The sequence below is a fragment of the Corvus hawaiiensis genome, chromosome 3 (genome assembly GCF_020740725.1).
Source record: "Corvus hawaiiensis isolate bCorHaw1 chromosome 3, bCorHaw1.pri.cur, whole genome shotgun sequence".
Taxonomy (NCBI): Eukaryota; Metazoa; Chordata; class Aves; order Passeriformes; family Corvidae; genus Corvus; species Corvus hawaiiensis.
The window spans coordinates 18,597,496-18,617,076 of NC_063215.1; the positions used below are offsets into that span (position 1 = coordinate 18,597,496).

The window sequence follows — 19,581 nt, forward strand, 5'->3', positions numbered from 1 at the left end:
TATCTGCAGCTTCCTATCTCCATGCTGTGAGTGCTACTGAACAGACCAGGATGCTGCATAACAGCAATGAGAAAAAAAGGTGTAGAGATATGTTTCCTTTTGGATACTGAATTTATGTTAGGGGAAGGATGCAGAGTGTCAAGATCGATGTGCCTGGTACCTAATAATGCCTGGTACTCAAAGTATCTGACAGGTTTTTAAAAATCACTGTGGACCTGTGATCTTTAAAAGAAGTTATGTCATTACAAAGTAATATAATTAATAAGGATCTTATGCCGTGCAGTCTCAGAATGGGCAGGGTGAAGAAGTGGAAAGAATAAATTAGTCAGATGTGTAACAAAAGTATCCCAGCAGCAATAGAATGCTATGAATGCCATGAATATATGATGTCATGATGTTACGAATATAGTAAGTAATATAATAAGTGGAAGAAACAGAGCAAGATGGCAAGTCTTGTCAGGGTTTTAGCTAACTCTAGAATTGGAAGCAAAACTAAATCTATTACTAGTTCACTTCTCTGAACAAGGCTGATACAACCACCTCACGGGTAGGCTGTTCTTCTAAGTGTAAACTGAAGGTTGTGATGATGCAGAGGGACTACTGCTTTGCAGCTTCACTGACACATAGTTTTACACTGAACGATAGGCAAGTATTTTGTTCTGCAAGATCTCAGTTCTGAGAAGGAAGATAAAAACACGTCCTTTTCATGTCTTATATTTTCAGTTGAGGAGATGAGATGGCAATATACATTTGCAGGGTATGCTAGATAAAGTGCCTACCTAGTGACCTACCCACCTAAAAGTTCAGTTTTAAATAGGAAACACTTGATTCAGGTCGCATCAGATTTTGCTTTAAAACCTTATGTGGGGAAGCACATAATGGTTAAATATGTTTCAAGCTAAAATACATTTATCAAAGAATATTAAAATACTTAGCTAATGTGTATATATTAGTCATTAATGTGGGAAAAGTAATCAGCTAACATTTACAGAGAGTTTAAGTAAAAACATCTTAAAGATGTGCCCTTACTTAAATGATGAGTATAGTTTTGAACACATATAAGTCCTCCTTTTTTTCCTACAGTCTGTTATAAATACAGAAATAGCTGCCACAAAAAAGGCAAATAAATGAATAAATAAGTTTTAGTTCTAATGTGGGGGAGAAATATAGGACCCCTTATAAAGTGTAAAACATGACTGCTGTGCATGGCTCAATGACCACTCATTCAACATGGTGCCACCATGTTTCTACCAAAACAGGGACTTGCTCTTGTCTTTTCTCCCTTAGTCACCCATCCCGAGCACCTCATCTGTGGTAGCACAAGTGCTTGTGCAAGTTTTGATTTGGCAAAAACTGGCTGGATTCGTGTATTTGATCAGTTTATTCTGTAGTGGCTATACAGGATTACCAATCCACATATATATTTACATTAATCTGTATTCAAGTGAGAGGTTTTTTTGACTGAATGCTTCAGCTTTGCATTGGGGGGATTAAATGGTTCACTTCTTGATAAATCTTCACACTCATTTCAAAAAAACTGAGTTACAGAGCCTGAAATGTCCTTTCTGCCCCAGGCTGATTGGAAAACCCCCAACTCCACTAATGCTACAGCAGCCAAAGAGCAAGTACCATGGAGCAAACACAGGTATCACATAGCCTAGCACTGCTAAATGACACCACAGTAAAAATGCCAGCCATCACAGGAGGAAAAGGATCCCTGTCTCCTGCCACTGCAGCACAACAGCATGGAAAAATCAGCAATGGAGATGCAGTGGTAAAAGTAGGGCTGGCATCATATACAGCCTCAGTTGTACCAACTGAGAGAAAAAGCAAAGGGTGTGCAGAGTACCCAGTGGACTTCAAAAATCTTTTTTTTTCTGGTTTGAATCTGAACTCTGCATGTTGGTCATGACAGCAGGAGAGTTATTGCTCAGTCCTTGCATGTAAATTTGATGTGTGAATCTGTTCAACCAGAGAATAGTGAGGGTAACAGAAGGTCTTTTCTTTCCCCATAGCTTACTGCATGTTGTTCCTGTAGTATGTGTTGACCAAAGGAGACTACAAGTAATAAAAATGTGCAAACCTGTAAGGAATAAGAAATCCTTCCACTATAGGAAATTATAATTAAAAGAAAAGTTAATCAAGAGCAATAAAATAAAAATATCACAGGCAGGAAGTAATGAAAAGTCTCAGTGGAAACCTTTAGAGAGATAATCAGTGTAAATAAATAATCTTGATCTGAGAAAAGCACACATAAGCATTTTGTAAGAGTATATGAGGTCTTATGAATATGTTGGAAGAAGCAAGAAAAATGCAGTAATTATATTCTCATATAACCCTCACCAAGTTGTTTCTCTGTTCCACCAAGGCCTGTCAAATACATAAGCTCTTCAGGTTTGGGGTTTTTTTAAAGAGAGGTGTTATCCAAGTGATACACATAGTAATATAAACCAGCCCATTTGCTGGTTTTGCAACAGAAAGCAAAATTAACGCCAGTGTTTTGCATTCTTGGCATTTTACTGGGCCACCCTTGTAAATCTGAACACAACACTGCAGCTCTGGCACCATGTGGTCAGCTTTGTTACAGGGATCTGTATTAGAGCGATCAGGGAAGTCCAACAGCTGAAAACGCAGCAGCTCGGATACCTTGAGCTGTTTCTGGAGGTGGCCACACCAGTGTGTCCATCTTTGCTACTTTGATCTTGTCAGAAGCTGAGGTGCTGAATTTGGCACATATCCAGAGCTCCAAGCTTTGGTCTCCCAGTACATGACAGTCCGGATACGAGGATACATGGCAGCAGCTTGCAGCTGGCAATGGTTTGAACTGCTTGGGCAAGGTATGTCATTAATGCATGTAAATATCTTGGAAGTGGCTGCTAAGAGGATGGTGTCAGACTCTTTTTGGTGGTGCTCAGCGACAGGACAAGGAGTAGTGGCCATAAACTAAAACATGAGCAGTTCCACCTCAACATGAGGAAGAACTTTTTCACAGAGGGTGGCAGCTGTTCAGGGAGATTGTGAAGTCTCCCTATCTCGAGACATTCAAAACCCACCAGGACATGCTCCTGTGTCACCTGCGCCAGGTGACCCTGCCTTGGCAGATGACCTGCAGAGGTCCCTCCCAACCCTAAGGATCCTGCGATTCTGTGAAGGTGTTTCTCCTCACTCCAGAGGCCACCTCGGCACAGGGCTCAGCTAGAACACAAGCACCCTTGATTTGCACAGCAGAATGAGAACCAGCTTAACGACCTCGTTCAGCTCCAGCCTTTTGGACGTGCTAAATGTGTCAACGCACCTGAGAGGTCTCATTTGCCTTTTAACAACTGGGGCTTCCAGAACGAGGTGGTTGATGCCAAACCGCTGCAACCTCACACACCTCGTGCCCCGCCCCCAAAACAACAGCTGATTTAGGTTTTTAAAATACCGTTATTGGCGGGGAGAGGGAACAAAACCAACCACACAAATAAGCCAACCCATACAAAGCCCCGCGCCGCAGGATTTTCCGGTACTTTGGCCTCTCTGGCGGCCTGTTGGACGCCCCGGCGCTCCCGTGAGCGCGGCGGCCGCGCAGGCGCAGCGGTGCCGGGGTGGGCGCAGAGCGGGGCGGGGGCGCGGATGGCGGCGGGGCCGTGCGATGCTACGCTGGCTCGTGGCCGTGCTCAGTCACTCCTGTTTTCTCCCCAGGGCCGGTTCTATGTTCTACGCGGTGCGCAAGGGCCGGCGGACCGGCGTCTACCGCACCTGGTGAGCAAGGGCCGTGGTGGAGAGGGGAACCCGCCCGGCCCGGCCTCACCGCGGCCCGCTCTGTTGCAGGGCGGAGTGCCAGGAGCAGGTGAACAAATTCCCCTTCGCTAGCTTCAAGAAGTTCGCCAGCGAGAAGGACGCCTGGACCTTCGTTCGCGCCGGCCTCCCGGGGCCGCAGCAGCCCGAGCCGGCAGGTAGCGCGTCCCGCCGCCCGGGCGGGAGGAAGGGAAGGAGGGCTGGCGGGCGTCCCGCCGGGGCTCGGGGCAGGCAGGAGGCGGCCCGCCTGCCCTGCACGGTGGCTGTGCCAGCGCTGCGGCCTCTGTCGGAAGGCGGGCACCAGCCCCCGTTCATTCCGCGTCACTGGCGCAGGGCCGTGGCGGCGGCCCCCGGACGCAGCGGTGGATGTGCCAGGGCAATGAGAGCGTTTCTGTGGGTCCTTGGAGAGCGTTGCTTGTTCTGTGTCTGTAATTAGGGTGTAAGGGCCCTTACATGTCTGTTTCTTCTTCGGTTTGATTTAGGATGAAGAATGACTTGTGTATTCTAGTCTTTTTGCGTAATAGTTTGGGGTGGTGTCAGATAAGACTAACATTGCTAATAGTTGATATCAACTGTTGACTTTAGAAGCAGTCATTTCGAATAAAATTTGATTTTGCTGAATTTGTTTTTTTTTTTTTTTAAGGGGCACTTTGTCCTCCAGCTGTAACTCAAGAAAGTGGTAGCCAGAGAGAGGAACCAGAATTCAGTACCGTTTGTTGTAGTACATGTAAAAGGCCATATGAACAGTCTACAAACGAAGAGCAGATTGCAAAGCGTGTAAAACATGATGAAGCACGCTCAGTGTGCTCAACATCAACAGTCAGTGAAGATAAGTTTTCATATATGGGTGAGGTCTTTGATAATTAATTTAATATTCTTTTTTTTACTCTCTGTGAAGTAACAAGTGTAACTATTAGAAAGCTTTTAGAGAGGTTTTTATATGGCAGCATTAGGCCCACTGTTGCTTTTTGAAATGAAAATGTGAGTCGTGATCTATTTGTTCACATTGTCCTTCAGTTTAATTTTGATTGGTTTTAACTGGTACCAACATATAGCTTAATCATATCATTCTAGGTGTGATTTTATGTGTGTCTGGGTTACAGACTATATTTAAGTGTATTGCTGTAGCTGGGAAGTTTTGAAGAAGACATGAAGTATACTGAGATGTATGGGACGTGGGGCAGAAGCTGTTCTTGAGGCTGGCTGGTTTGACAGCGAGCAGTGAGGGTGTCAAGCTGCAGTGGAACTTGTGGTGTTCTGTGCTGCTAATTCATGTGGCTTCTGCAGTTAAACTTTAGGAAGGGCTCTCTGGGGAGGGATGTTTTGGGGATTAAGATGCTGGCAAACATTTCTTTCAGTTTAAAGAGTCCATGTTCTTAAAGTGCTTGAACTTCTGATTTTGGTAATTTTTTTGTAGGTGACTTTGCAGTTGTTTATACAGATGGCTGTTGCACTGGTAATGGACGTAATAGGGCACGAGCTGGAATAGGTGTCTACTGGGGACCAGGCCACCCTTTGTAAGTAGCTGGCTGGAGTTTTTTTTTTATTAATATATTCTATTTGGTTTTTATGTGCTTTACAATACCAGCCTCCTTTTAAATATGAAACTCTGATGTTGAGACTCATAATGACAATGTTATGAGACAGAGGAGATACTGAGGGGAACAAAGAAAGCAGCTTCTCTGGGAAAGACAACTGGAAATATTTTGGAGGGCTGAAGCTAGAATTCAAGTAACCTGGAAAATTTTAAAATAGAAGTTGGTGTGCACAGAAGATGACAAATGGAATGTCATACTGATGTCAGGTCCTGATATGTGGGTTGCTCTATGCCGGTGAAAGCTAGAGCTAGAATATCCATTCATACTTTTTTATAAAAATAAAAGTAACTCTCTTGTCTTTAATTTTTAAATGTGTAGCCATTTTACACCAGTCTCAATACTTGGGATAACTAATCTACTATTTGTTCTTTGGACACAGAAATACCAGTGAAAGACTTCCTGGACGGCAGACTAATCAAAGAGCAGAAATCCATGTAAGTAGTCAATGTCCTGAATTCTCCATGTTAGCCTGTTTCAACTCTGGTTTCCAGAAACCAATATGGAGCTCTAAGGGAAGTATGTAAAATATCCAGAGTTACGACTTCAAACAGTTATCTTCAAGTTTTATTGGTCTTTATTGGCTTTGAAGAAGGTAATTCACCTTGAGAATTCCCAAATGTCACCAAGCACAGCTATTTAAACAGCCTTACATTAGGGAAGTCTGCTCTCAAATCTGCATAGATTCCCTTTCATTTTCAATGTGTATGTTTCAGACCTTGGAGTGAGGGCTGCTGAGTATTGGTTAAGAGGAGAGTCAGCTTCTTAGGATGGCAGAATCAGAGTATTCGTAATCCTTGGGTAAATCTAAGAAACAACTCTAGGCTCCTGACTAACTTCTGTTTGTGATAGCAGGTTTAGTCTTCCCTTTTCATCTCCTCTTAATTATGATACTGCTGCTATGCCATACTCTGTGTTTGGACATGAACTGAAATGGGCACTTGATCTGCTTGAAAACTGCAAAGTTTATTTTAGAGACAAGCAGAGGTGGGGTTGGTGTGCCAGTCGTCAAACTTGTCACTAAAGAGCTTTTCAGTTCTACATCCACAGCCAGCCACTTCTCCATGTTACATTTCAGAACCCGTTAAGGCTTCCAGACTGTTAGAACCGATATGAATCCTTCCTTCTCAAAGTTTTGGAGAAAATGCCTAAAACTTGTTGTGCAGTTGATAGAGGTTTTGGTAGTTAGAAAATGGTTCAGAGAGCTACTCCTTCAGCACAGAGTTGAAACTCAGAATGTTACGAGGTTTTGTTTGCCATTGAAACTTAGGTGCCTGCCTCTGCCTGAATCAAAAAGGCATTGTCTGCATACATAATTTTGGGATCCTCTACACTAAAATGTGTTGATAATCATTGGTGGAGAAGTTACAGTAATACTCTTTGCAGTTCTGTGTTAGCATCAGGTACTTTCTTGGTATTTTAATTCTGTGTGGTCAGAATCCTTTCTGAACTGTGATTGTGTTGAAATGTTCTTAAGGCAGCCTGCAAAGCAATAGAGCAAGCCAAGAGTCAAAACATCAAGAAGTTAATAATCTACACTGATAGCAAGTTTACTATTAATGGTAAGTTAACAATTTTAATTTTCCTGATACTTAAAAACACTGCATGCTATTTCATTATATTAAGACCCACAGAACATTCTGAGTCCTGGAGAGAGGAATGTAAGGAAGACAATGCATAACTCGTCACTCATGACCGCTTGGGGGAAAACTTTGGAGTATCAGACCTTGCCTGCTAACCACAGGAAATAAAAATAGCGTCAAAGTGTCTGTTACAGTAGTTGCTGACAGAAGTAACAACAGGATTTTTGTCTTGAGGTGCTTAGTGTGACGCAAGATCTAGAAAAATTGTTGCTTATGTATAGGCTGTGAACGGTGTACTCAGGAAATGACTTGGAAGTTGATGTGGTAACCTGTAGGTTTTTTGTTGGATTGGAGAGGCTGTCTTAAACACGTGTGAAATACATTCAAGTTTTCTTGCTTCCAAGCTTTTAGGCTACACTGAAAGACTAGCCAGAAATGATATGTGCTCAGAGTATGTATTAAAAGTTTCACCTTCATCCAAAGACTTTGAAAACTTAATTCTATTCTCTATAAATACCATATGAAGCAGCTGATAAGACTTAGTTTCTGAAAAAAACTTTCTTCCTCTTTCCCCAAGATCTTCAGATTTTGTTCCTGTGATAATCTTGAACTGCATAAGTATTTTTTTTTTCTTTCTTTTTTTTCCTCAGTTTTACAAAGGCAGTATATGTTTCCAGATTGCTTTGGAGATTTGATTTTGTGGGGTTTTTTTTGAAATGACCTTAAACAAAAACTTAGTGCTACTTATGGTTGAAAATTAAGTGTTGCTCTTTTACCTTGTTTTTATCTTAATCTCTTTGGTTTTGCTTGCAGTTTCATTTTGCATTTTGGGTCACCAAGATGCAGGTTCCAATTCTTGTTCAACCAAAGTTATTTTGTAGATGTGTCTAGGAGTTATTTAAAAATGCCAGAGAAGGAGGCCTGTAGTTACGTACAAATGGATGTAGTTTGGTTTTAAGGAGGTTTTGTGTGCAAGATTGGTGATTTCCTATTTGGTTCAGGTCATGAAAGCAGTAAGGATGTCTTACATTGTCCACACCAGCTAAGATACTAAAAAAAAAACAAAATCCTTACTTAAGCAGAACATAGACAATTTTCTGGCCAGCAGTAAACTTAGGTTACTAGACCATCAAGCAAATCCTTAGCTTCAGTTTATTGCAGTTAATGAGATCATTTGTGTATAATGCATATATAAGATTGTAGTATTTAAATTAAATATCTCTTTGGGAAAACATGGTTGGGTAATTCAGATAATAATGAAAAAATACAATCCTGAAAGACAGCAGCAGAGAACGAAACAAGAATTATCTTTTGTCTCCAGTGTCTTTGTCTGAGACTTTGTACAGGAGTTAATGTCTTGTTAAAGGCTGTTGGCTCCATCTAGATCCTTGTTGGCTCCTTTAATAGCACTGTTTACTGTTTGCACAGGTATTACGAGCTGGGTTGACAATTGGAAAACAAATGGCTGGAGAACAAGTTCAGGAGGAAGTGTAATAAATAAAGAAGATTTTGAAAGGCTTGATAATCTAGTAAAAGACATAGAAATTCAGTGGGTAAGTTCCTTGTTTCTTATTCTTAATGACATCTTAAACATGTTTCTGGTAGAAACTTACAAGTGTGGTCATAAGTGAGGATTTTGTAGACCATAAGACTCACATCCTTAAATAAAACTGTAAATACAGAGGAGCTGCTTGTTGTGTTTAAAGCAAATTAGCAACATAACAAAGATTCTTGGAACCAGTATTTCATTTAAATGAATATTTGTGTTTGTTTCCTGTCTCTTACTACTACTTAAAAAATGCCTGCAATAATTATTTTTAGTGTGTTAGTAGATGCAATTTCTGTTACTGGAAATCTAACCTTGGAATATAACTGTCTTTTTGTGTCATAGCTGAATTTCCGTATTTGCTTTTCAGAACTCATTAAGATGCTGGTTTGTTGGAGTAAATCACATGAGTGTCTTTAAACTGAAAAAACCGAGTGTGTGTAACCCCAAATAAGCTAACTCTAGTTTTCTATGCCTTAACTGTGTTTCTTCTGAGAAAAATTGGCAAAAAGATCTTTAAAATAACAATTCTTAAGTTGTTTTGCTCTCCAGTAAAGAAGTAACTGGATATATATATGGGTATTTCTGGTAAAATGTATTTTTCTGAAACCTTAATATCAGTGCTTAACACTTTAGGGAATATATTCCTTCCCCTCTTAAATTTTAGCCTGTGTTACAAGAGCACTGGATTGAGAAAATGTGTATACCATTGACTTTGCAGCTGCTAATGGCATGTTTACTCAGCTTCTGTCTTTCCTCTGTAGAAAACGGGGTCATGTAGATGTTTAATGTGCAATTTTTTAATGGGAATTTATTGCAGATACTCTGTTCATGTTGTTCTGTGTTAGAGTTGTTGACTCCAGTTTACAGGCTGACTTGATTTTCTATAGCTGCTCCTATCTTCTGTTGAGGAGAAACTAAAAATTCAAAGACCAACTAAGCTGTTCTTGGGAATATTTTACATAATTAAAAGATACTCCTTTATGCACACTTCTTAAACCTGAATCTCTTTTAAAAATTGGGAAGAATTTTGTTTCAGGAGGAGTGTTGTATGCATACAGAATCTTCCATGGGCTGCAGGTGAATCTCTGCTCCACCATGGACTTCCCTGGGCTGTAAGGAGGACAGGCTGACTGACCATGGTCTGCACCACAGACTGCAGGGGCATCTCTGCTCAGGTGCCTGGAGCACCTGCTCCTTCAGCAGTGACATTGGCATCTGCAGAGCTGTTCCTCTCATGTATTCTCAGTCTTTTCTCTGGCTGTTGTGCAGCATTTTTACCCTTTCTTAAACATGTTATCACAGAAGAGCCATCAGCTTTGCTGGTGGGCTTAGCTGTGTCTAACTGTGGGTCCCTTTTGGAGCTGTCTGTATCTGGTTCTGTCTGATGTAGGGGCACTGCTGGTGTCTTTTCACACCTGCAGCCCTTCACCTGGTACCAAACCCTTGCCATATAAATCTAGTATCATCTCACACACCTTCATGCTTGTCCCCTCTCAGATCTTGTCAAATAGCAAGCTTGATTTTTCTTCCTCACCTGCTTACTCCACCCTTACTTCTGACAAGGATGGGCTTAGAGTTGAAAGATTTTTCCATTCCTGATTGATGGATGGACAATTAAGACATCTAAAAATTGAGAGATTCTTTTAATATCCTGTGTCTGTATCCTAAGCAAGTGCTCTAACTACCAAGGCTTTTAGTGGAATAGAGGTCTTTTGCTTTTGGGGAAAGATTAACTCAGTCTAAGCACTGAATGCAGGGAGGTTTTTCTCTCTTCTCTGTAAGTGGGAATTTTGAGTTAGAGCTGTTGTCTGCATGTCTTAAAGGAGAGGTTAGGTGGTCCTTATGCTATTCACTAATTCCCATAAAGATGATTTTCACAGTTTGGCAAGACTTTCCCTAGAAGAAGAGAGACTATGAAAATCCCTGGGAAGGATGACTAAGGGCTAAATATTAGGTGAGGACCTCTGAGGAGGTGCTCCTGTACTATCAGTGACAGGGTGTTGTTTGATCAAATTTCATGTATCTACTTTCTTCCTGGTTTCTTTCAAATCTAACACTCTTATATTTTGCCCTGACAGATGCATATTCCCGGTCATGCTGGCTTCCGAGGAAATGAAGAAGCTGATAGACTAGCAAGAGAAGGAGCTTGTAAACAGAAGTGCTGATGTCCTGGGATTAGAGGCTGTTGTGCTGGGAGGAAAAGGCCTAACATGACAGCAACAGCTTGAACTGCTGTAATTGTTTTGGAGTTGAACTTTCAGCTGTACTTCTTTCTGGCCTGAAGCACTACATATAAACCAACTTCTGGGAAGGAAAACCCCACATTTTCTTCTATTGCATTTGTTTTATAATTGAGACAATATTTAGTTGATGATACTGAGAATTTGTTTTTTCTGCATCTATTGGAAGGGCTGTGGTCAGTGTTTTTAGCTGTCTTGTGTACTTATGAATTCACCATAAAGACAGGCTTCTGGAGAAGTAATATTAAATTGAAGTGTTCTGTATTTTTCTTAGTGAAATAAATTATTTTTTTTGTACAGAGGTGTATATTGCAGCCCAAAATAGCTGGGGCAGACTTTGGGGTTGGTTGATTTGGTAGGAGGTCATCTAAGACATGTCCATCCACAGATGGGTTTGTAACACTGACCTGTGTGTGCCTCACAGTGTCAGGTACAGCACCAGTAGCTTGCTTTTATCATGGTTTTTTGCAGGGTGGCATAAATAAAGAAGCCAGATCACAAGAAAACCTGAACAATGAATTTTTACTGTTCTGTACCTGCTTCATGTCCAAACTCTTTGTCTCTGGCTTCCTGTTTCCATTAAGTAGGTTTTTTTATGCATACTGGTTCTCATTAGCATTGTTAGTTCCTCTTCAGTGTTGTCCCAAAGGTAGTAATAGACCAGTTCGTCTGAAATGGGACTAGAAGATGATAAGCTTCTTCATATCTTCTGGATGTCAAATGTTTGACTTCATTTTTTCCAGTCAATTATGAGATTAATGGAATGGCTAATGTGCACTTGAATTGGAGAGTAATTACCAGTAATCAACATGGGTTTATTTTCTATGCAAGTATACTGGAAAAGCAAACAGGTTTGTTGTGTTATCTGTGTCATCTTCTCTATATGATACCTTTGTACCACTGAATAGTAGGGCTTAAGCTAGAAGTAACTGAAATGTTTTTGTATTTGTTAATTGCTGTACAGAATGGTTAGAACTGCAGAAGCTTGTTACTTAATAGTTCTCATGCATTATAATATCATATCCTGAGGCCAAGTATGAGGTTTTACATATTTAGTCGCATGGTTCTGGTAGGAGGAGGAAACTGGCTAGCCAATAGTTAATAGATCAGTGAGGGTTGGTTGGTTTTTTTTTTTTTTTCCTCCAAAGCTGTACATTAGAGTTCATCTAGGAGTCATGAGGGCACTGATTGGATTGCCCCCTCTGCTTCTTTTGTATATCTGCACACAGTTATCTGTTTAATTTGGAAGTTTGGCTGCAAGGATAAGATCCACCACCCCAATCAGATTTCTAATTACTTGCCTATGGTACATACTCAGTTAAACAAGTAAATCCTATTTGCTGTATGGAAAACAGTATTTTTTTGGAAGCAGAAGCTTTGGAAAAACTAAGCTAGTGGTGGGTAAATCATAAGAACTGTGTAATACTGAATTTAGGTCACTTGATTACCTGCATCTAATAGGTAGATTATAACAAAATCTAATAGGACAGTTTTATATTAATTTGATACAAATAGTCTGGAAATTTAGGACAGAAGAAAGCAAAGAGGAAGGTTATAAGAATAAGGCTGATTAAAGGATGAAAAAGAAATAGTACTTTTAACAAGGCCTTGAGGGCCTGCAGAGGATGTTGGATGTCCAAGTCCTCTTTTCAGCAAACTGCAAATTTAGGAGAATATTGGCAGTTACCAGCCATGACCTTCAGTGCTGGCTGTCGCAAATCATCTCCTTGTCCTCCATCTGCCTTAACACAGCTTCTGGAGTATCTGTTTGATGACCAGTGCCGCTCAAACATGAATACTATTAAAGATCTGGTACCTTTTTATAAAAATTGGAATAGTAGTGGTTGAGACGCTCTGGTAAGTATAAAGCTCTTTTTAGTAAGAAGAATGCTAAGGAGGGATTGTTTTAGTTGTCTGTCCATTCTTATATCGTGTTTTACTGGCTGTTGGTTTATTTGCCATATAGAATCATATAGACTGAGAAGTGTGGAGGCTGGAGGGGACACACCCCAGTGTGTCGTGTTCACTCCAGCTCGGGGAGGACGCTGAGGCTCCATCTCCATGGATGGAGACCATGCAAGCTTTTCTGCGCAGCATTTCTTACCACTAGGTTTTTTTCCTTCTAATGTCTTCTTTATTTTTCCATATTGTGGGGTTGCAATGCAGGCCTTTAAGCCTGAGACGTACCAGTAAGTTCTGTCAGCGCATTACAGCCAGGGCAGACACGATGCAAAGACCGTGGCCGGTCAGTCGCGTTACCCGAGGGGGCTGGTGCGGGCGAGAAGCCCCAAGCCCCGGCCGCTCTCTCGGGGAGACTCGGCTCTCAGCCTGGAGCTGTTCCCTCAAACGAAAGCGGCGCGCTCCGCACCGCACCCTGTTCAGCGAGTTCGGAGCTGCCCCTGGCGCCCGTAAAGGCTCTCCCCCAGGCCGCGGGGGGGGGCCGGGTCCCCGCTCGCTGCCGGGCGCTGGAGCCCCGCCGGGGCGGGACGCGCTCCAGCCCGGCCCCGCGGACGCTGCGGCGGCGCGATGGTGGAGGCCTGGTACATGGACGAGTCCCAGGAGGACCAGCGGGCCCCGCACCGGCAGCGGCCCAACCGCGCCGTCAGCCTGGAGCAGCTGCGCCGCCTCGGCGTGGTGTACCGCAGGGTACGGCGGGGTGTACGGCGGCGGTACGGCCGCGTACGGCGTGGTGTACCGGGGTGTACGGCGGGAGTACCGCAGCGTACGGCGGCGGTACGGCCGCGTACGGCGTGGTGTACCGGGGTGTACGGCGGGAGTACCGCAGCGTACGGCGGCGGTACGGCCGCGTACGGCGTGGTGTACCGGGGTGTACGGCGGGAGTACCGCAGGGTACGGCGGGGCGCCGCGGCGCCGGGCTGAGCCGCGCGGGGAGCCCGCGCCGGGCCGGGCCGGGCCGGGCCGCGGAGGGCGAGGCAGCCCGGGCAGGGGTCGGTGCACGCACCCCGTGTCCCTGGGGCAGCTCCCCCTGCGGACCGGCCCGCCCCGGCACTTCCGGCACCTCGAGATTCCCACGAGTTGCCTGAGTTCCGCCTTAAGCAATGGCGTACGAATGCTCTTTTCTTTCCCTCTCTGCCTATTTTTTTTTTTTTTTTTAGTTAGATGCTGATAACTATGAGACTGATCCATGCTTGAAAGAGATTCGGAGAGCAGAAAATTATTCTTGGATGGATATAGTGACCATACATAAGGACAAGCTTCCAAATTATGAGGAAAAGGTGCGCGAAACTTTGTTTTCATTGCGGGTTTCCGCTCCGTCTGCCGCTGGAGCGTGCGGCCAGCGTGTGACACCTGCACAGCCAGCAGGACACAGGGATGAGGCTTCCACGTCTAAAATACATCCTGTACCGAAGTCCTTAACATTAAAAAAGACCTTTTGATATTATTTTAAAGATAGCAGAGGTCTTTTGCTTCTGTAGATTGCTTTCAGAGGTTTTGAGGATCATTTCTATCACTGTCATTTCAAAACTAAGATTCCTACCAGGAGAGTTCTGCCAATGCTGACCTGTCCTCAGAGAGCCTCTCTGGCAAGTGGCTGCCAGCTGGGCCTGGGCTTTGAAGGCTAAAACGTCCTAATGGCTGCCTGCGTAATGTGCCTTTTTAAAGTGAGTGTTAACCCTACAGAATTGGAGGGATACATTCCTTGTACAAGAAGATTGTTACCTTGGGGAGTTGGAACCTTGACAATTTCATAACAGCTCAGTGCTGTTCAAGTGAGCCTCCTTGAAGGAGCTTTCTCATCCCAGCCTCCAGGTGCTGCTGGCTTGCTGCTCTGACTTGAGGACAGCAGCCCAATGACACTTTCGTATTTTTATTAAATTTCCATTTACCAGTTTGTTTTAAGCCCATTGTGTTCTAGTTGTTTTATCTTGGTGAAAAGGTGAATTAGGTAGTAACTCATTAGGTAGATATCCTGGGTAGGCTTTATCTGACAGAAACACATTCTTTACAAGATGTAGGGACTTTTGCTCATCCTGCTGTGCCAGATCACTTCTGGCTCAAGGACATTTGCACGAGTGTGGCTGAATATCATCCAGACCTGAGCAGGTAGTGATGGTACCTGGCACCGCACTGCTCACTGTGCACTAACCCTCTCAGTTCTTCGTTAATTGTACTTTTAAAATGTGTTTTATATTCTGTGCATGTAGAAGAAGAATTCACCATTCCAGAAAAAAAGAGAATGGTGCTGCCGCTGCCTTGGACGAGAGAGCCTGGAGCTGGGTCTCACTGTGTGTGGGCAGGCATGGCACACTTTATATCAGATTGCTGTAGATGGGCCATGTTTGGCAGTAACTGCATTTTCACAGACAGTAGTAGTACTCGGTGCAGCTAATTCAGCTCTACATCAGTGTAAAAGGGGGGGATAATCTATAGCTTTGTTTTGGTATTGCACGTTGGGGAAAAAAAAGGCACAAAATGATCAAACTGAGCACATGCAAGGACCAAATCCTGCAGTGGGAAGTTTTACCCATTTCTCTTTCAAATGGGTGTAAGCATTACTGTTATTCAGAGAATGGTTATGTACAGCTAGAGCTGCTTTTCTTGTCAGAGGAGTTCTGTCCTCCAAAGGAAATGTATGAGCCTGCTTAGATGTGTCCTGAGACAGGGACTGCCTGGCTGGCTTGGCCATCTTAACCATGTTGGTCTCCTCTGTTAGTTAAAACACAGTTACCCTTTGAAAGCCTTTCTCTGCTTTGCCACATGTTTCTACCAGATTTCTTTGCAGTTTTCCCATGTTCAGTAGTTTTAAGAAATATTTGCTATTCCTAGATAAAAACATTTTATGAAGAACATTTACACCTTGATGATGAAATTCGCTACATCTTAGAGGGATCTGGCTATTTTGATGTTCGAGACAAGGACGACAAATGGATTCGGATTTCCATGGAAAAAGGAGACATGATAACCCTCCCTGCCGGCATATATCACCGATTTACACTGGATGAGAACGTATGTTGTTGTAGATTACCGTAAATTTTGGTGACAAATCCATGTGAATATATATCACATTAGTAACTACATGCACTGAGACTTGCAGTTCATTAGCAAAATAGATATGAAGGAGGAGAATGAAAAATACTAAATAATTCACAGCATCTGAACCTTTCATCTCCAGGTCACAAATTCAGCTTCTCCTTGTCAGCTGTAAGTCATGGCCACATGATATCTGTGGCATATCAAGCCTTGGGCTGACCCTCCCACAATTGCCCCAGCTGTCGGTTGAGGCGGACAAGGTGTAGATGGATCCTTCTGTGTTGCCTTGTTGTGTATTTTTGTAGGGATAGAAGTGCATGTCTGTGTATAGCAGTGACATTTTTCACAAGTGTTAAATTCACCTTTGGGGAAAGAAGGATTTAAGGGTCCAGAGCCACTACTTGCAACTACTGTGTGCTAAGCTGGATGCTGGCTTCACAGGAGGTGACCTCTTTTGGAATGGTATTTTTGTCAGTGGGAGCATGAGATTTGCACTCAATGTCTTGATCTGTGTTTCTCTTCTTGTAGGCTTTTACAAATGTGTTTGTAACGGAATTACCCCTGCAAAATGGGGAAACGTGCTGTCTCCTGTGTGGCAAAATCACATCTCTGGTGAAGCCTTGAGAATGGTTTTGTTTTGAATCAGCTGTCCAGATAGCAGTGTTCATACATGTGAAAAAAGGAGATGCTGCTTTGGTGAAAAACCTGACTTTTCCCATCTGCATCTTGAGATCCACAGTGAATAAGCTGCATTTACTATTTTAAGACCTTTTCTTTACATAGACAAAGTGTCAGAGGTTATGGTTGAATCCCCAGGAAGTCTTAAATGTTTGTTTACTTCAGGAGCTTTAGTCCAGAAGCATCTTCAAAGTAAAATCTTTAGGTGCTTCTAGACCCTTGCATTTTGCAGCTAAGTTCTGTTGGTACCTAACTTTATTCTTACCATTGCTGAACGCCTGGGTGTAAGATAATAATCTATCTGTGTTTTATAGAATAGGTAGGGTCTAAATCTGTAGTGTAGTGGACAGAAGAGGAGAGTTCCCCATAGCCTCATGGTTTGGAGCACTTCTGCAGGATGTAAAATCCAATTTTCTGCTGCCACAGCTGTACCTTGCACCAGGCATACTTTTGGTTAGCTGGTGTGAGAGGCTGTTGCTTTTCCTGTTGGAATCTGGAGACTTTTCACTTCCTGTAAGCATTATTTTTTGGGCAGTTTATGCACTCCCCATTCAGTTTTTATGGCTCTGACTTCAAAGCTTCTGGTATTCCCCAAAAGCATTGTGTAAACATCTTGGGTACTCTGGTTGCTGCTGTTTAACTAAGCAAATAGGATTTAAATGCTGCACTGCTGATTATTGTGGATCCAGTGCAAAAGATTTGGATAAGACGGGATGGTTTTGGTTTCTTTGAAACAGGGAGAAGTACTGCCTCTGCCTGAACTGGAGGTTCTGATCATGACACAATGTATCACTGCATTATGCCAGAGTCTCCCACGGCAGGCACCAGGAGCAGGAACAGCAGTATAGTGCTATTATTTTCTGGATTGTGTGAAGCTTTCAGTCCATCATGAAATAGTTTCAAAAATTTCTGCAGAAGTGCAAATGAAACCCTAGCTTTGGAATGAAGATCCCTCGAAAAGGAGCTCTTAAATTGCTTGTCACTTCTTGTTCTTTGGCAGAATTACGTGAAGGCAATGAGGCTGTTTGTTGGAGAACCCGTCTGGACTGCGTACAACAGGCCGGCTGATGATTTTCCTGCTCGGAAACAATATATGAAGTTTTTGGCTGATGAAGCACAGTAATGGTGTCTGAGACCTGACCTGACAGGTGGAATGTCCTGAAGCCCCATCAGAATAAATGTGCCTTGTTGCTTTTCACTGATTAAACTTGTATTTACACAGGAAATTGGAATCACAGAATTATGGAAAAATTTAGATTGAAAGGTCATTTGGAGGTCATTTAGTCCAACCCTGTGAATTACTATGCCAGATTTAAAGCTAGACCAAATTGCTCAAGACCCTGAAGTTCGGAAACCTCTGTGGTGGAGGTCCCACAGCCTGTCTGGGTGCTGGTTCCAGCACTTAGCTGCTCCCATGGCCAAGCATTTGTTCTTCATGGCCAACTCCTTGGTTGCAGCTTGCAGTTGTTGTCTCTTGCCCTTTCACTGCATGTCTGAGGAGAGTCTGGCTCTGTCTTCTTCACAGTCCCTGTTCTAGCAGGAAACTGTAGTTGGGTCTCCTCTGAGCTTTCCCCTCTCCAGGCTGCACAAACCAGTGCCCTTGGCTGGGCTCCCTTCTGTTAAGTAAGATGTTCAGTATGTTTTGCCCTGGTTCTGGTGACTGAGGGCTGTCACTTGTAACCACCTGACAGTTAAGCTCAAAGCACTGACTGTTTTGAGCCCAATGGACCCGAAGTTCTTGGCTCCGTAGTTTACATCCTCAGGCTACGAGGCTGCTGTGGGACATGCTAGTGAAAGTCTTGCTGGAGTCAAGGTGAATGGTGCCTATGGTGTCCCCTCTGCCACAGAGCCAGTCCTTGCCCCTGGCAGTCGGCATCAAGCAGAATCTGCCCTTGAATTGGTGAATTGGCATTGACTGGTTGCTCCCCATCACCTGGTATTTCTTGTGCCTGGAACACCTTCCATAATGGCTTATTCTGTAACAGTCCTGGGGACTGAAGCGGGGCTGAGCAGCCTGAAGTTCCCCAGATCTTCTGTCTGCCTTTTTGAAGGTGGCAGTGTTATTTGCTTTTTTATGCTCAAAAAGGTTTTCCTGATCTCTGTGACCTTTCAAAGATGCCAGCAGCCTTGCAGTGACATTAGCTAGTTGCACTTACTGTTGCTCAGGAATCCATTTTCTAACCTTTTTTTCCTTGATATTTCTGGCAGGTGGAATTGGGAGAGGTGGGCTACATTAATATTCATTTTGCTCAGAATCCATGCTAATGAACTACGTAGGATTCTGGTTTTAATTAAAGAAAATAAACCCTGCTTCCTTCTTGTCTAAAAATGTTCATAAGGTAAATTTGCATAATCGGCATTTTAGTATGCAGCTTTCCAAGTTCTGCCCTGGTGCATAAACCTGTGGTTTTCTCAGTAAAATGTAGCAAATTGTTCTTGCAATTTATTAATAAAATTACTTTGACCTAGGTATGTTGATTTTTTTTGTGTGTTTTTTTTTTTTTAATTCCTTGTGCTGCCATTTAGGACACATTGAACAACAGTGTTACTGTAATTGTTAATCAGCTTTTATTCCTTGTGCTGGCACTGATTTGTTCTGTAACATGGGACAAATTACTGACAGTGTGCCTCAGTTTCTTGAGCTGTGAGAGGGAGAAGAGTAGGCTTAGGCACACCAGGCTGCTTTTGAGCAAATGCCTTGTGCTTATACAGGACGTGGAGCTCCCCAGCAAAGGGCACTGGAGCGTTTTGGGATGAATTTGCTCTTCTCGATGATGAATTATGTCAGCTGGGCAGATGTACTGCTTGCTCCAGCTCTCAGTGGATGATGAGCTGACTGCAGCCTGTGTGCTGATTTCAGCCAGATACAAGCTCCTGCCTCACAGTCTCCTAAATAAACAGCTCTAGAAAGAGGTTGAAATGGCCCTACCTGGCTCTTCCTAATGTGGCAGACGATGGATAATTGAACTTCCCACTGTTTTTCCCTATGAGTGTGTACACAGCCCTTCTTTAGTAGGAAACTGTTTTTCTCACTTTGTAGCAGCATTACTGTTAACCATTTCTAGGTGTTTTATTTCTCTAAGCATTTCTGAAAAGTGAAGTTGCAATTTTGAAATGAAATTGTACTAAACTTAAAAGTTGGAAGGGGGAAAGGGGTGAAAAGT

At 43.1% G+C, this 19,581-nt stretch overlaps 2 protein-coding genes across 2 annotated transcripts; both read left to right on the forward strand.

Moving 5' to 3' along the window:
• Nucleotides 1-3,590: 3,590 nt before the first annotated feature.
• On the forward strand, nt 3,591-11,044 carry RNASEH1 (ribonuclease H1). The gene is made up of 8 exons (XM_048297904.1): nt 3,591-3,744; nt 3,814-3,938; nt 4,424-4,627; nt 5,198-5,297; nt 5,758-5,812; nt 6,853-6,937; nt 8,387-8,511; nt 10,586-11,044. Exons 1-8 carry the CDS (start codon nt 3,635-3,637, stop codon nt 10,670-10,672), a joined length of 891 nt encoding a protein of 296 aa, XP_048153861.1. The 5' UTR covers nt 3,591-3,634; the 3' UTR covers nt 10,673-11,044.
• A 2,179-nt stretch (nt 11,045-13,223) lies between these two features.
• ADI1 (acireductone dioxygenase 1) lies at nt 13,224-18,895 on the forward strand. The gene is made up of 4 exons (XM_048297905.1): nt 13,224-13,393; nt 13,864-13,983; nt 15,536-15,715; nt 17,418-18,895. Exons 1-4 carry the CDS (start codon nt 13,274-13,276, stop codon nt 17,538-17,540), a joined length of 543 nt encoding a protein of 180 aa, XP_048153862.1. The 5' UTR covers nt 13,224-13,273; the 3' UTR covers nt 17,541-18,895.
• The last annotated feature ends 686 nt before the right edge of the window (nt 18,896-19,581 follow it).

Bases quoted from the DNA above. Each gene is read 5' to 3' on its own strand.
- RNASEH1 (XM_048297904.1), top strand. From the start codon at position 3,635: ATGCTACGCTGGCTCGTGGCCGTGCTCAGTCACTCCTGTTTTCTCCCC. The intron at 3,939-4,423 runs GTAGCGCGTCCC...TTTTTTTTTAAG, and splicing joins GCAGCAGCCCGAGCCGGCAG to GGGCACTTTGTCCTCCAGCT. The intron at 4,628-5,197 runs GTGAGGTCTTTG...ATTTTTTTGTAG, and splicing joins AGATAAGTTTTCATATATGG to GTGACTTTGCAGTTGTTTAT.
- ADI1 (XM_048297905.1), top strand. From the start codon at position 13,274: ATGGTGGAGGCCTGGTACATGGACGAGTCCCAGGAGGACCAGCGGGCC. The intron at 13,984-15,535 runs GTGCGCGAAACT...TGCTATTCCTAG, and splicing joins TTCCAAATTATGAGGAAAAG to ATAAAAACATTTTATGAAGA. The intron at 15,716-17,417 runs GTATGTTGTTGT...GTTCTTTGGCAG, and splicing joins GATTTACACTGGATGAGAAC to AATTACGTGAAGGCAATGAG.